The sequence below is a fragment of the Halictus rubicundus genome, chromosome 10 (assembly GCF_050948215.1).
Source record: "Halictus rubicundus isolate RS-2024b chromosome 10, iyHalRubi1_principal, whole genome shotgun sequence".
Classification (NCBI taxonomy): domain Eukaryota; kingdom Metazoa; phylum Arthropoda; class Insecta; order Hymenoptera; family Halictidae; genus Halictus; species Halictus rubicundus.
The window spans coordinates 13214122-13229321 of record NC_135158.1 but is presented as its reverse complement, the minus strand read 5'-3'; the positions used below and the strand labels follow the sequence as shown (position 1 = coordinate 13229321).

The 15200-nt window shown below is 40.5% G+C and overlaps 2 protein-coding genes across 14 annotated transcripts in view; one reads left to right on the top strand and one right to left on the bottom strand.

The window, feature by feature from the left end:
- Nucleotides 1-3922, bottom strand: part of LOC143357977 (uncharacterized) — a 13891-nt gene extending 9969 nt beyond the window's left edge. Inside the window, exon 1 of the mRNA XM_076794747.1 lies at nt 3862-3922. The gene's annotated coding sequence lies outside the window, so the exon portion shown is untranslated. The remainder of the gene's footprint in view (nt 1-3861) is intronic.
- Nucleotides 1-15200, top strand: part of LOC143357961 (protein muscleblind) — a 420294-nt gene that overhangs the window by 385024 nt on the left and 20070 nt on the right. For 4 of the 13 annotated variants that reach the window (XM_076794709.1, XM_076794710.1, XM_076794707.1 and 1 more), the window contains 3 exons: nt 5813-5974; nt 11560-11601; nt 12170-13978. In XM_076794709.1, the coding sequence (XP_076650824.1) occupies nt 5813-5974; nt 11560-11601; nt 12170-13654 (1689 nt within the window). In that variant the 3' untranslated portion in view covers nt 13655-13978. Of the gene's footprint in view, nt 1-5809; nt 5975-11559; nt 11602-12169; nt 13994-15200 lie in introns of those variants that run through there. The other 9 variants (XR_013082911.1, XM_076794715.1, XM_076794714.1 and 6 more) reach the window with 9 other exon arrangements.

Sequence of the window (15200 nt, the reverse complement as noted above, 5' to 3'; positions counted from 1 at the left end):
AATTCTCTCGTTTCTTTCATTATCCTGTCATCTTTCTTTCAAGCTTTACTTTTTTGACTTCTACACTCCCAAATTTTAATTTTCAACTGTCTGATTTGTTCATTGGATTGTACAAGGTACTCCTATTCCTCATTTCATCGTATATCATGTTTGTCGCTTTTGTGTTCGTCCGTTTTTACATTCTCCTGTATGATGTTCAGCCCGTTCCCGTAGCGTGTAGTAAGTAGTACACGAGGCAAAATTCTTGTTAACATCACCAAACACCACTGTTCTCTTTCTCTCTTTCTAGCAGCCTATCGCAGCTATCCAGGTGCAAAGAACTAGTTGCAATACACCAATTACCTGTTCGGTACATAGGTTGTAACGAGTACCAGATATTTATGCAGTTACACGCGCGACCGCTCCATTTCCATTTCCGATCACTGAGCATCGAATCTGATTTCTGGGCTTTTCGAAAAGCGTGTCGGTCCCGGTACATCTACAGTGAGTTACAAAAGTGTCTGGCTATGAGTACAATTAACCATATCAAGACGGAGATAGTTTATTTATACAATCCTGTAGATTTTGACGAGAAAACTCCAAAAATTCAAGTTTTGAAGCGCGGAGTTCACTCGTTAAGAATTTATACTTGTGTAAGGTTCAGCGATTTCAAGCGCTTTTAACAGGCAAGGACGCCGCCATATTGGTATGTGCTCGTCCAATCAGCAGAGCTGCCAGAAGATTGGTCTGGATTAGGTTCATGAGGAGCTGGAGAGCAGATCGATGGGAATTCTATGTTATCGACATCATACTCGTGCTTGCCACCTAGCGGTTCTGCTCATTAGACTACGCGCGACGCTGAGTACATACCAATATGGCGGCGCCCTTACCCGTCAGAAACGCTTGAAATCGCTCAAGTTTACACGCGTATAACTTTTGAACGAGTGAACTCCGCGTTTTAAGACTTGCATTTCTGGAGTTTTCTCGTCAAAATCTACAGGATTGTATAAAAAAATTACAAAATTTTTGGTCTCAGAAGGTGAAGTTTAACCAAAACAAATGTCTACCGAGTTTACTGGCATTATCAATCAAATACGCGACTACAGTGCAGATCCATGTCGATCGAATTATTCTAAATGTTGTAATTCAATATTATACACAACAAGATGTAACGACAGACACTTTTCAAATACAATGTAGATGTTAACGCAGACGCGCGAATCATAATGAAATTTTCTCGGTCAACCAGTCAACTGAAAAGTTCAACCGAAATTTTCGGAAACCAGAAATGGAGCTTGCTCGCGATTTTGTAAATAAGAAAGTAGTTAAAAGTGACACGTATCTTTACGAATGACACGTACACCACTCTGCTGACAAGCTGTGCTGCACGAACCCCGGCTATCAACCCTCGCTGCTGTTTTGCTGCCCAACACAAAAACGCTACACTGAAAGTTGTCAAACCTTGAAAGAAAAAAAAAAGCAAAAAATAAGAAAATAGAACAAAGCGTGCAGATGCATTGTACGCCGAGAAAGTCACGTCCGATGGGTCTGTTATGAGATATGGGCTCGGGGATAAGAAGAAGTGTGCTCGGGAATTTATCTTCGTTCATATTCCGCGTGTTCATCACGACGATCGGAGAACGAACATCGTCACTTCTCTTTAGTGGAACGTTGCTCGAGCGACTGACTGGTCGTCAAACGAAATTAGCGTCGAAATTAGCAACGTCGAATCTTCGCAATTGTCCTCCCTCAACTGCTGTTTTTTGTTACTTCGCATAAGTTAATCTTTACTTCCTTTTAGTCTACAATTACTACGAAAATTACGTATCGTACAACATTAACAAAAGATCGAGAGACGATTACTGTACTGAACTTACTGTTTCCACGTGACGCGACGATAATAACGATTAAACTTTAAAGACCGGATATATCTTGCTTCGACCGCTGTTTATTCTCTCTCGCAGTTCAGTCTTCAAATTCGTATGATCGAACATTGTTAGAATACGTTCGCGTTTGGGACTTGATTTGACAAGCGGTCGAGGGACAATTGTATGGAGTGATGTATTTCTATGTTACACGACGATTCAAATTCAGTTGGACAGACGAGAAATGAAACTCGTTCGAGAGAAATAACTCTGTTACCGAAAGTAGACAATTTTTTTTTGTGTTTTTTTTTTTCTTTTGTTTGCACGGTGAGAAATGTTATACTTCGTTTCGACACTCCGCTCCGTACGTTGTCTTCGAGGAACGAAATTATCCACTGTCCGGGGAACAGAGAGCGAAAAGTAGTAAAAATAAAAAGAATACAAGAACAGAAAAAAAATAAGAGAATACGCGGGAAAGACATTTTCAGCGACGTCGCGCGGAAGACCTGCAGCCACGCCCGGACACAATGGAAGAAAAAGTCTCACATGGATGATTGCGGCAGACCAGCTTGTTGGCAGGGAAGTCTCGTTCTCTAAAAGTGGTTTTCAATTTCCCAAGGGTGCATAACGCGTTCCGACAAATGTAACCTTTGCTCAAATTTTCCTCAATCTTGTGGCCCATTGCGCCGCCATTTTCGAGACGAAGTTTCACTGTGACTACAGACTTTTGCTCGGGAAACATCTTGAAAGTTCTATGCCCAAATGTCTTAAACAACACGAATGAACCCCTTGCACTACGATTTATTTTACGGTTTCAGTGATTACAACTTTTTTTGTAATTCGTATTTTCCTTAAAAAAGTAGAAAATTATTGCGGTTTAAAGGAAATTAATAACATACGTATTTATTAGACTCTGTTCAGAATCACGAGTACGACTCGATATAGTAGGGCAAGGGGTTAAGAAGAGATTTTAACCTACTATGGCCTGAATTAGTTCGTTACTAAACTAAAATTTTCAAAGTCGAACTTGCTGAAAAGAAGAAGAAAAAAATCCATTAATATTGGCAATCAGACATCACCTAGTAGCATAAAGTAATGGAAAAGTAAATATTTATAGACTGTGGTAATCCTGTATCTCTGTCCTAAGATTATTGGAATAATGGACAATGAGAATAGAGAAGACAATGGATTTTGTGAAAAAAAAGAGTAAATGCAACTTATGATATTGTTATCAACTTTTGAATAACAATTTACGTGGATAAAAAAAAGAACAATGGCAACCAGAGATCCGAATTTATCATATAAACCGATTTAACCACGCGTCAGCACTCTTTGATCTATTTGAAGGGCCGGGCATTGGTTCATTCTCTCTCGGGCTCGTTCGCGATTTTCCATTAGATCGATTAACCTCGACCCCGCCGCTAGTATCGTTGATCGGTCTAATCAAATTAATGCAATGAAATGCACTCTTCGGAATTGCTAGCCCATATCTGAATGTTTGTCAAATGTACGAACACGAAAAACGGATCAGGCGTTGCAGACACATGGATCAGCCGATAAGAGTCTGTCCACTATCAATTCGTACGAATATACGCACACGATTCATCGCACGCACATGTACACGCACACGCAACGTACACGCACACGTACCACGTCTCGATACGCACGTACCGTGAACCAACGCAACGATCGACGGATAATGCCGGTGATGCCAGCAGGGAACAATGGGACATGGACCATAGGAGACACGAAATAATCTGAAAATTCAATTTTTCAGGAACGAAATTGCCTAGTTCTCACGCCATTGCTCTGCTTTCTCTCTTTCTTTTGTCTCGCGATGAAAAAAAGGGAAGAAAGGAGGCAGGAGCGAGGGAGAAAACGGCTGGAACGAAAGATATCTCCGGAAAACTAATAAATTTCGACAGATAGTCCCGATTATTGCAGGTGTTGCCAGAGTCAGAAACGCCAGCCGATAACTCGATGGACGATCAAATGGAATTCTTCGTTTTTCTTTTACCCGTACTTACCTCTTTCATTTACGCCATTGTCCACCCTGCCCCTGGCCCTGTCCATCCTCGATTGCGCACTTCCCACCAACAAGTGAATACTTCATTTTTAATTATTATCAGGAGCATCGTTTACGATTCCATTAGAGGTGTCGCAACGGAGCCACACGGGCGTTCATGGAATTACATATTAGCACTGTTAGTTCGCAGATTGTTGCCGATAACGCCCAGAAACCTACCTATTGGCCTTTTTATCGCTATTATCACCATTATGGTCATCGTTATTACAATTACCATTACTTTCAACAGAATTTAGTTCTTTATACTATTTCTGTTACCAGCTTTCATTTCACGAACCACGCTTTCATCCGAGTAAACGCAATTTATTTCGATCTACAATACTTGTTCGGGGAAAATAGCAAAGCCGTATGCACCAACAGTGCTGAAAAATGTCTCGTATTCAATCGATGACGTAATAATTAACAATCCCAAACGGCGACTAGAAGAGGTATTCGTACAGCAAGAGACTGGCACTGAAAAGAGAAAGCTACATTTCTTATTTCTACAATCACGCTTAAATACGAACAGTAATTAGGAAAATTATATTCTCGTCATATTCGAAGGTGATTCCAGGTTTCGAAAATTACTTGGCCGTGTAATATTTTATTCTTTTAAAACTTTTGAACATCTTTTGCATTATTAAAACGAAGAGTATATTTATGTGTGTTCCACAGTCTGGAACAGATTGTGTAATTTCAGAGTAACATACCCCGACCTTGAAATATTTTACAATCTACATGTCGGAGCTATACATAGGTAAATAGAATAAATACATTTCTACGAGTACCGTTGTCTCTTACTATACGTGAGTAAATATGTATAACTCGTTTTTAGAAAACGATATTTCGTATTGGGAAAAGGATGTATTGTTTATCGTTGGAATTGCAAAATTCTGCATTTGTGCGTTTACTCGATAAAAGACACGGCGGTTCGACTGTACCACACACGCCTCTCCGGTTCCTCGCTGAATGAAAAACGAGATCGTGACCAACGAGAAGCGATCGAATCGCAAGATAGATACGAGTAATTACGTCAGCCCGGTGCCGGTACTCGCGCGAGCAACCCGAGAAGTGTGTTACGCCTATACAGGTGCATATTAATCTACGTGTCGTTTTACCACAATACATTCCCTCGCCGTGAATTCCGTGCGCGCGAATGCGTTCACTTGTGGTGCACGGCGCGCCGACACAAACGCAATTGTGTACCGTCATGTGTGTATACATATACGTGTTACGTTCTATATGTATACTATACATGCAAATACATATATCTATATATACACATGTACATATGTATGTACAGATATTTCATATACGTATGTATACTATTTCTTCTTAGTTTAAGCGAAAAATCGAAAAAATGATCGCGACTGTCGTTTCTATGCCTTTAGCTTCAACTGGTCTGTTTCTCTTTTTTTTTTTGATTTTTATCTTGCCCTCTTCCGCCTGACGATGCTTCTTCATGCTTGCTGACAAAAACCTCCGTGCGCTTCGCTACCTGCCAATTAACGCCTGCCGACAAATTATGCCAACCAAATATCCATACATGCTCGGATTACGACACGGTCCGACGAAAACTTAAAAATGAAAATTAACTGATGGCCGAATGCAAAACTCGCATGTCAAAAAAAAAAAAAAAAAAAAAATACCAAACAAACATAACCAAATACTGTGTGTACAAACAACACCATCATCGCCAACGGCACACAATGAAATCGACGACGATCGTGACGGTACACGTACACACGAAACGGTGCCCTTATTGGCGCGATGTATCCACGATGACGAAAATCACAAATGGATGAACGAAAACGAAAACGATACCTGCTTCGGATTATATACGGGGATATTTGGACGAACGATCGCATAAATATATACATATCGAAATGAAAATAAAAAGCAGACGGCGACAATGCCAACGAACGTGGCGGGAATGGGCGCGTTGACTGGCGGAGTATCAGGAGTTCCCGCGACTGCGGTTCCCGGAGGACTTCAGAGTGCCAGTATGGCGAGCATCGAACTCGGCAAGAAGCGGATGCGCGACTCCAATGATGACCTGCTAATGGTACCACGGCTTATGCATGGTGTACACTTTCCTTTTTTTTTTTTTTTTCGTAGCCAGAACTTACGAAAATGGCCCCTCCGTTTACGCTTCTTGTTCTTCTTCTTCTTCTAGCCGACACGAATAATTCCATCTATTCTATTCTACTTCTACTCGTGGCTCTAACTGCTTAACCCGAAACAGACCACTGAACTTCTCTTTTTTTGTTTTTCACTCTATTTATTTAACCGTTACGTTCGTCTTGTGTACCAACGTGGCGTTCGATTAAAATCTTCGATTTCTTTGCTTTGTTTACAAAATATTCGAAGAATTACGAATTTCACTTTTACACTTCGGATAATATCGGATGCAACTAGTCCGGTCCATTTCATTTCATGCTTTCTGTTCAATTTGATTCTTTTTAAACACATTATTTCGATTTTGGTTTATCATTGTATAAATTGTGTGAACACATTAATATAGATCGTTTTTGTTACATTTGTATAAATCATTTTTCATGTACTATATATGTACGAAATTGACGGGTTATTCATTCGAATCGTACAGTGTCATTTTAAATATTAGGTGTTGTGGTAATTATGCGGAAAAACGGGACCTCAAATCCGATATTGCTGAATCGCAGATATGTTGTAGACTAACGTGACTTTGGCCGAGGTGGAGGACGATCGTGGTTCAAAATTTAGGACAAAAACGAAAATAATAGTTGTTACACTACATTTATTGGATTGACACATTCTCCTCAGAGTACTAGAGGTCGTGCAAGAAGATGTTTAGGTCGGCACCGAGAAACGTAAACATTTAACCAATACAGTGTTTACTCGATATTTGTCCAAAACACCGGTCTAGCCAGGGACATATATCGGCCAGGAGATACTATACTTGATCTTTATTGGACTAGTATTTCGAACAAAAATTTTTATTCTTATTTTTGCAATACTTTTTATCTCTTGAGAACAAAAGAGCATTTAATGGCGAAAATGAAAGTTGTGCTTGCTCGTCTTTAACTTGAAAAACAATTTCGCGAACGAATTTACTACACAACCTAATAAATATTTTTAATATAAATAACGACCATTGAAAATTGCTATTAATATTCGTACATAATATTTGTCAAGATATGCCAACAAAATGTACGATGTTCTATTCGAATTGACAAATATTCATTCTTGACATCTATTTTAAAAATTTGTTTCAAGTGCTGATTCATTTAGTTCGCCAAAAATAGACATAAGCCGAATGGGAACAAATATCGTGTAGTTTCAGGGGCCATTTTTCGAAAGTTCCTTGTAGCCCTATCTTTAAGTTACGAATACATGGTTATTGCGATTGTGAATACACTGCCGAGCGCGCTTCGAGCTCTAGCTCTCGTCTCTCATTTTTTAAAAATATTTCTAACAAGAGGCTCGCTGTATTTTTCTATTTAGCCTCGGAACAACAGTACACAGTCCTCGAGGGATATTTTCCGCGTGTTCCGGTCACACGCTCCGTAGAGTTCGAACATCGGCAGTATTCGAGACGATACTTTTAATTGCACCGCACATATTTTCCTCGAACCTCATTCTTTTTATATTCTTTTCACGATACTACGCTTATAATGATTACAACATACGATACGCGTACACCTGTGTATCATTCACTTCTCGGAAGAACAAAAAAAAAGATTCGAAGATCTATCTGTCTCTGTCAATATGTTCTTCTTAATTTTCGTTCATAAACTTTTCTTGTTGATTTTGCTTCGTACTGTCGTTCGTTGCAATGTTGTTTGTATCAGAGCTTACGCCTCGTAATGTATTTATAGATCGCTTATTATCGGTTTCTCAATCATCAGCCACGAATTCGCCAATTCGATTGCAAATAACAGAATGTCCATTCGGTACCAAACGAACAATATTCGTGGTTGCTGATATCAGTATACTATTTGGATCCGTTTGAGCACCACTTAACGCGATCGCTTTGCTTCCATTCTATTTCGAAAAATAACGCTAATTCGAATCACGATGTGTAATTGACGATGCATTCGGTTTCCATCGTGAGGTATTGTAACGTTTGTTTTAGCAATTGTCATAACGGTTCCTTTTCAAGAGAAAATTCTACAAAGGCCATGCATATAATCAACTTTTTCTTTATTTAATGTTGCTCACGCATACCTGTATTCCGTCGTTATTGCGCGTCGATTTCTTCAAAGACTCGTGGTACTCAAACGATCAATATAAACTCACTCCATGGCGAACTGACAACAACAGAAAGAGCTCGTGATCGATCTAAGATCCATCGATTCGCTGCGACGCGTCCGATCGACGACTGCGCTCGACAGTTTAAGCCACGCGCGCATTTCTGTAAAATTTGAAATACAATAAGACTTATTGTTAGAGTTGACCAGATATTGCAGTATACACCATTCAAATGCATGTATTCTATGGAATATATGTATACGTAATTTCTTAAGTTTTTATTCTATTTTTATTAACAACTCGTAAATTGTAATTTAATCAGACGCAAATCTGCCATTTTCTTTTTCTATTCCTTTTTCTACGATCAAGAATAACAGAACTGGGCTGAAGTTCCGAAAATCGGTCAAATCGGCTTGAGCTCAAATTTCGCGCATAGCCTCATTTTGCATTAAAAACGTGTCTCCCCAAAAGATTTTTGGCGGCTCGAAGAAAATTTTGTATCATGTTAGTATCATTTTCTACCTTACCGACATAACACTTTCTACCTTTCCGGCGCAATAAGTAAATTTATGTTCTCCGATACTATTATTTGTATTGTCTGTAGAAAATTGACTAGTCGTGCGCGCGTGCTTTACTGCGAGTACTATGACGAGAATAACAAGTCTAATCTCTGAACATTAGGACCATGTTGTTAGAGAGGCGAATAAAGCTGAACGAATCGATCGATAAGAAAGAATCGCACGAGTATACATAAAACGTTTGAGACAAGACATTGGTACTGCGTTTACGGAGCGATAGATCTGTGTAAACTCCGAGCTTGCGCCGATGATGCATGTTGTGCTTAAGCGACTACCGAGGTGATGGTGTAATATGTCATCCCCTTGACGCTCTGGTCGATGACCCGGAAGTTTTGTCTTTTATCTATAGTACCAGCGATCTACCGTACTCCCGCGATCTTTTTTCTTTCAGCTTTCACCGGGGTTTTGAGTTTTTCGTCTCGTCATGTCTTCACTCGTCTCCTTTTCTTTTATTTGCGAAATAAACTCTATGTGTCTGTCGATTTCAGAGTCACGTCGGAACTGCTAAGAGCACAAGTAGACAGCTTACACACATACACACACACACATACGCATACGCGCCGCGCGCGCGTCTACTTATAAAAACAAACAAACATACACACATTTCAAACCTAATTTTTCTTCGTTTTCTTTGATGACCTTTACTTTCTTACGGCGCCCACGTGTCCCGTTTCTCTTTCTCTGTTTTCTGTCCATCGACAGCTTGAAGGCCTTTAGTCGAACATTCACGATCTTGTCGAGTTTTGAGTCGGTCGAATATATTTATTCCACATCAGTGCATCACATTACGAACAGTAAAAACGGTCAAAGTACCCAAGATAATTTTCACTTTCTGGGACCAAAAATTTTGCACTTTCTTTTATATAATCCTGTAGATCTCAACGAGAAACTGTTGTATGTCCATTACCGAAAACGGTCCTATTACACGACCAAGAAAGATTTCTATTGAATTGGAATACCTCATGTTGCACTACACCGAATTGGACAGCTGAACTCTGAAACAACACTATACAATACATGAAAAGCATAACATTCATCTAAGAAAACAATTAATCTCGGCTTCAAACCTATCGCACTATTCAACCTAGAAAAACTATAGACAGCGTGTAATACCATCATTCGCATCACAAAGCTTCACAGTGACCTTCGTTCATTCCTTACGGAATATTCAAACGTTTTCAAATAATTCAGACACACGATATCAAGAAACATAAAACGTTAAGTCATCTTGTATACATATGTCTTGGAAGAACCGTAAAGTTAGTCGAATCATTTTCCACTACATCCGAGCTTACAACAATGCTCCTTATCTACCAATGCTCCTCTCATGTAACCAGCAAATTGTTTTTGAATAATATTTGTACTTGTGTACAGTGTTTACTCCATATATGTCCCAAATGCCTAGCCGATAAAAGTCTCAGAACTATCCCCACTGCCGCGGGGTAACATAATACAGATCAGGTATATCGGTGTGAAACTAGGAGACCAACACTATTCCAAAAACTTCCTTATTTTTCATTATTTCCTATTTTTACTATTGTCCTTTTCTACGTTCGGCGTGGATCAAAGAATAGTCTCCTGGCCGATGTATGTCCTCGACTAGACCCGTGTTTTGGACATATGTCGAGTAAACACTGTATTTCGTTTCTCGAGGTGTTATATACCGACATTTATATACCATACTACAAAACATACAATCATTTGTCGTAACAGTTCACAATTACACGGTTCCTCCACTCTACTCGGACCTTACTAGCTTTCCAGCTTTTGCATCCGTACTACATATGCAGCTTCTAACTTTCACCACTTCGACCTATACGACTTTTCGTTTATCGCATTCTGTTCCCCGCGACTGTCATCGACGAATACAGTCGATCGAGGAACGTCTAATCAAATTTTTGTTGATCCTCTATTTTTTACATTTCCTCTTCTGTTTGTTTTCGCCTTCGAGAAGGCTCTTGCTTTTGACTACGATCATAGTACGACTGTTGCGTCAAACGAACCGAATATATGGCGAATAGTACGGGGAACTTCCGATCCGCAAAACCGAAGGAAAATGAAATCTTTCTTTTCTCCATCAATCGGAGAACGGTCACGTTCCGAGTTCATGTTCGCCGGTGATACTTTTATAATGGATTTATTTGATTCTCCAATTAAAACAGGACCAACGATTCTCTGTTTAATTGGCCCTGTGACGGTCTTCTCTCATAATCGAAACTGTAGCTGGTCTTTCTAGCACGCTTCACTTTTTTCTCAAATAGTTGAAACAGAGGGAAGCGAAAGAAAACATACTGAACAATTTTACAGTTATCCAACAACGAACGTCGTCATTTGGGAACGTCGCCGCAAGCTGCGTCATCGGCACAACTTTCACACACTACCATTACTACTATATTATTATTATTATTACTACTACTACTACTGCTACTACTACTACTACTATTACTACTACTACCACCACCACCACCACCACCACCACCATCACTACTACTACTATTATTATTATTATTATCATTATCGTCATCGTCATTATTATCATCATCATCATCTCATCCTCATCATTATCTCATTATCGTCGTCGTCGTCGTCGTCGTCATCGTCATCATCATCCTCATCATCATCACCATTATTATTATTATTTATTGTGTTGACTACTTATTACAACTACAAGCCAACTATTTTCGTGTGCAATCCCCCAATTATTCTGTTTCTCTGGAAAAGTGACCAGTCCAATCGACCTTCTCCTTCAATTGCCATCGTCCTATTAATTCAATATTCGATAATACAAACACAGCCTCCTCCGTGAAATTAGTTGAAACCAATCCTGTCTTTGTTGCAGATGGACGTGAAGTCTGTCGGATCGTTCTACTACGAGAACTTTGTAAGTGCAGAATCTAACCATTGAATCATACCAATCTAGCTCAGTACGTTACTTATCCGTTTCTCGCAGTCGCGTGCCTATTTTAGAATAGAGCAAGACTAATAAAAATATGACTATACATCGTTTCTACACCGTTTGCACCATTGTACATACGTACATATTGCTTTCTGAGAGATCCGCGAGTCACTCGTGCAGGGAGTTGCCAAAGAAAACGGCGTTTTACAATTTGAAATTAATTTTACCGCTGCACCCAAGCATCGCGGGGATACTTTTAAAATCATTGTCGAGCCAGAATTTTTGTAGCCAAGTCTCTCAGTATCGAACCGCTTCGACGTTAAGCTACTTTTTCATGGAAGATACCTTGGAAGACCTCGAACCAATTTTCCCGCTCCACCTGGACCAAGAGACAAACGATTACGAAAAGAAGGAGGAACTTAATGTGAAGCAAAAAAGAAAAAAAAAACGAATTAAAAGTCGAGGCCCTTCAACAAAATTTCCAAATATGATCCTCCCCGAATACCAAGTTGCCCTCGCTAACTGTAAAGATATATGCGCTTCCGTTTTACAGGCCTTCCCAGGAATGGTTCCGTATAAACGACCGGCGGGCGACAAGTCCGGCATGCCGGTCTATCAGCCTACCAGTGCGACGACCTACCAACAGTTAATGCAGCTGCAGCAGCCCTTCGTGCCTGTGTCATGTGAGTACACTGGAACACCACCCCTACCCACCCAAACCTCTAACCAATCGGTCGTGCAACCCCCGAACGTGCAAAGCAACCACCACGCGGTGGTGGTTCAGTCCTCCTCCTCCTCCCAGGGAACCAGTGGCGCCACAGTCAATAACTGCGCCGACGCCAACAATGGCGTGCTGATGGATCCCTGCAACAACCCACCGCCACCACCTCCAACTGCTGACAATAACAGTAATAATAGTAACGGCAGTAACAAGCAGCCGAATACTACGCAAAATCACGATGCCGAAAACGTGCACAACTCCCCCGAATTGAATCACTCGAGTCCTTCGACGATTACTCAACAGCAATCTCAGCATCAGCAACACCAGCAAAGTCACCATCAACAACAGCAGGCTCAACAACAGCAGCAGCAGCAGCAACAACAACAACAACAACAGCAACAACAGCAACACCAACACCAGTTGCAACAACAGCATCAATTGCAGCAACAACAACAACAGCAGCAACAACAGATACAGAACCAATTGGCATTCTCCGCTGCTTCCGTACAGCCCGCGATGAGCCCATTGACTTCGGTTGCTGGCTTAACCTCGATGCCAGGTGTAGTCAATATGGTTTCGATGGCCTCTATGGCTTCGATGGCGTCCATGTCGAATGTACCGTCGGTGACGAACATGGCCTCGATGTCGAATTACAACGCCTCGAACGTTGCCAGTCTGAACATGCTGAACAGCCTAGGTATGGCGTCCGGGTTGCCAGCTCATCTCGATCCAGCAGCTCTGGCGAAAGAGGTTGCTCAGAAGAATTACGCAAAAGCTATTAAACTGTCGCAAGCGTCTCAATCTTACCCTATTAACCAACTGACGGCGCTGAATTACACCGGCGTAGCTTTAAACAAACAGGCCCTTGTAAATCCTGCCGCTGCAGCAGGGAATCCAGCGGTAGCTGGATTACAAGCTACAGCAGCGACACCCAGGCAAGTCATTCCTAACCTGGCCGGTATTCCAGGGGCCTTGACTTCTCCGTTGTCTGCTGGACTTTTAGCCTACTCGAGACCGCCGGCGGGTACTCACATCAATCCTTATTCACTGATGAGGCAACAGATCCTACCAAATCCTTACGTACAGGCATCGATACCCAGCGCGGCGGTTCAAGGTAGCCCGTACGTACAAAACCCGTACACGGTTCTTCCTGGTGTTCCTGGAGTCGCTGCTGGTGTACCGACAGCCGGTGTACCGAGTGTTCAACAAATCCCTCAAATTCCAAATCCTGCTACCATCGCGGCACAGCCGCAGGTAGCTATCCCCGTGAGTTCCGGTGTGATCATGCAGCCATACAAAAAGATGAAGACTTCGTAAACTATTTCTTTTTTTGAGGAACGCGAGGGAAGAGTCTCTTCTCTCGCCGTTGAATATCTGGTTCCTTCTTCTGGGCTCTTTGCATTCTCTCTTTCGGTCACGAACGGCGCCCGTCGGTCTTCGAGTGTAGCGTTCCCTTCGACTACGACAGAATCATTCGTACATATAACGCTCGCACGGTGGATGTCTCCGAAAGATGTGTCCTGGAAAATTTAAGGAATTAGGACACTGGACACTAGATTGCTATATTGGTCTCATTTTGTTATACGAAGAGTCCGAATCTTTATATTGAAATTGAGAATTATTCATGGCAGGAGAATGGTAGAATCAATTTCCTTCTTCATTTTTCTGCCTTGTCCGTACGAAAGAAAATTATTTTGAGCAGGATTAATTCGGAACTTGAGCGATCAAACTAGATTGAGGACATTAGACTGTTGGAAATATAAGAATCGATTAAACTTACTTCAGTCTTGTTTGCTGTCAATTTTTAATACACATATTTACAATAGATAATATAGAAAGTATTTCTTAAATAAATCAACGTTACGTAAGAGAGCTGTTTGTGATGCTGAAAGTGAAAAAAATGTTTTCCTCGATACAATACCTACTCGTTACAGAATGATCAAATAATCATGCAGCAAAAGGAGATCTGTATAGTATAAGTATTGCACATACTATATAAACCGACTGAAACCGAGGCGAATAGCAATCCTAGTCTTTTCCCAAGAACCGTGCGAATATTAACAATAGATTTAAAAAAGATTTCTTTTATATCTGTTGTTAAAGACATTAGAGGGATTGAAATACCTAGTAGACTTAAATACATGATACTATAATGAGGAATTGAGCGAACTGTAGAAACTGCACGCGGTTCCCGTCCACGAAAGAGAGAATACCAACCGAGCGAATGCAAAACGAGAATTGAATTGTTAGAAGAAAAGACGAAGAAAAGTTAAGAAATAAACAAGAGTTCCGAAAATAGATTCATTTTCTAGTCAGACATTGTCGGCGAACAGTGCCTTATTGACCCGATTCCACTTTAAAGCGTTTTGAACTATGTAATGACTAACAACGCGAAGACTATTTAAGTCACTCTCAATTTCTTCGTTTTGTTCAACGATTAGCGGGGGTACTTTTGAACAACGTTCACGAAAGGCGTATTTATCCATTGTTTCACGTTTTAATCTCTACGTATCATCGTCTGTTAAAGTGGATCTATGAAGACTTGCCAGAGTTAAAACTTTGCGTTTCGTACAAGTCATCGGGATTTTTCTTAATAATTTCTCCGTTTTCTTCCCATAACGTTTAACGTTACCTAGTTCGTAATCACAATTTTATTTATAGGTCAAAAATTCGTCGATCTTAGTTGGCCTACCTAGCGGTAATTTTACTTTTGTTAAAAAATTTCTATTGCGACGCGCCACGCGGCGCGATTTGTTCCGTTTTTCTTTTTTGTTTAGTGTATATTATTTTATCTGTTGCGATGAATATTATTCGAAAGAAATGTTTCTTCAGAATTTTACTGTATTCTTCTTATATTTAAAAA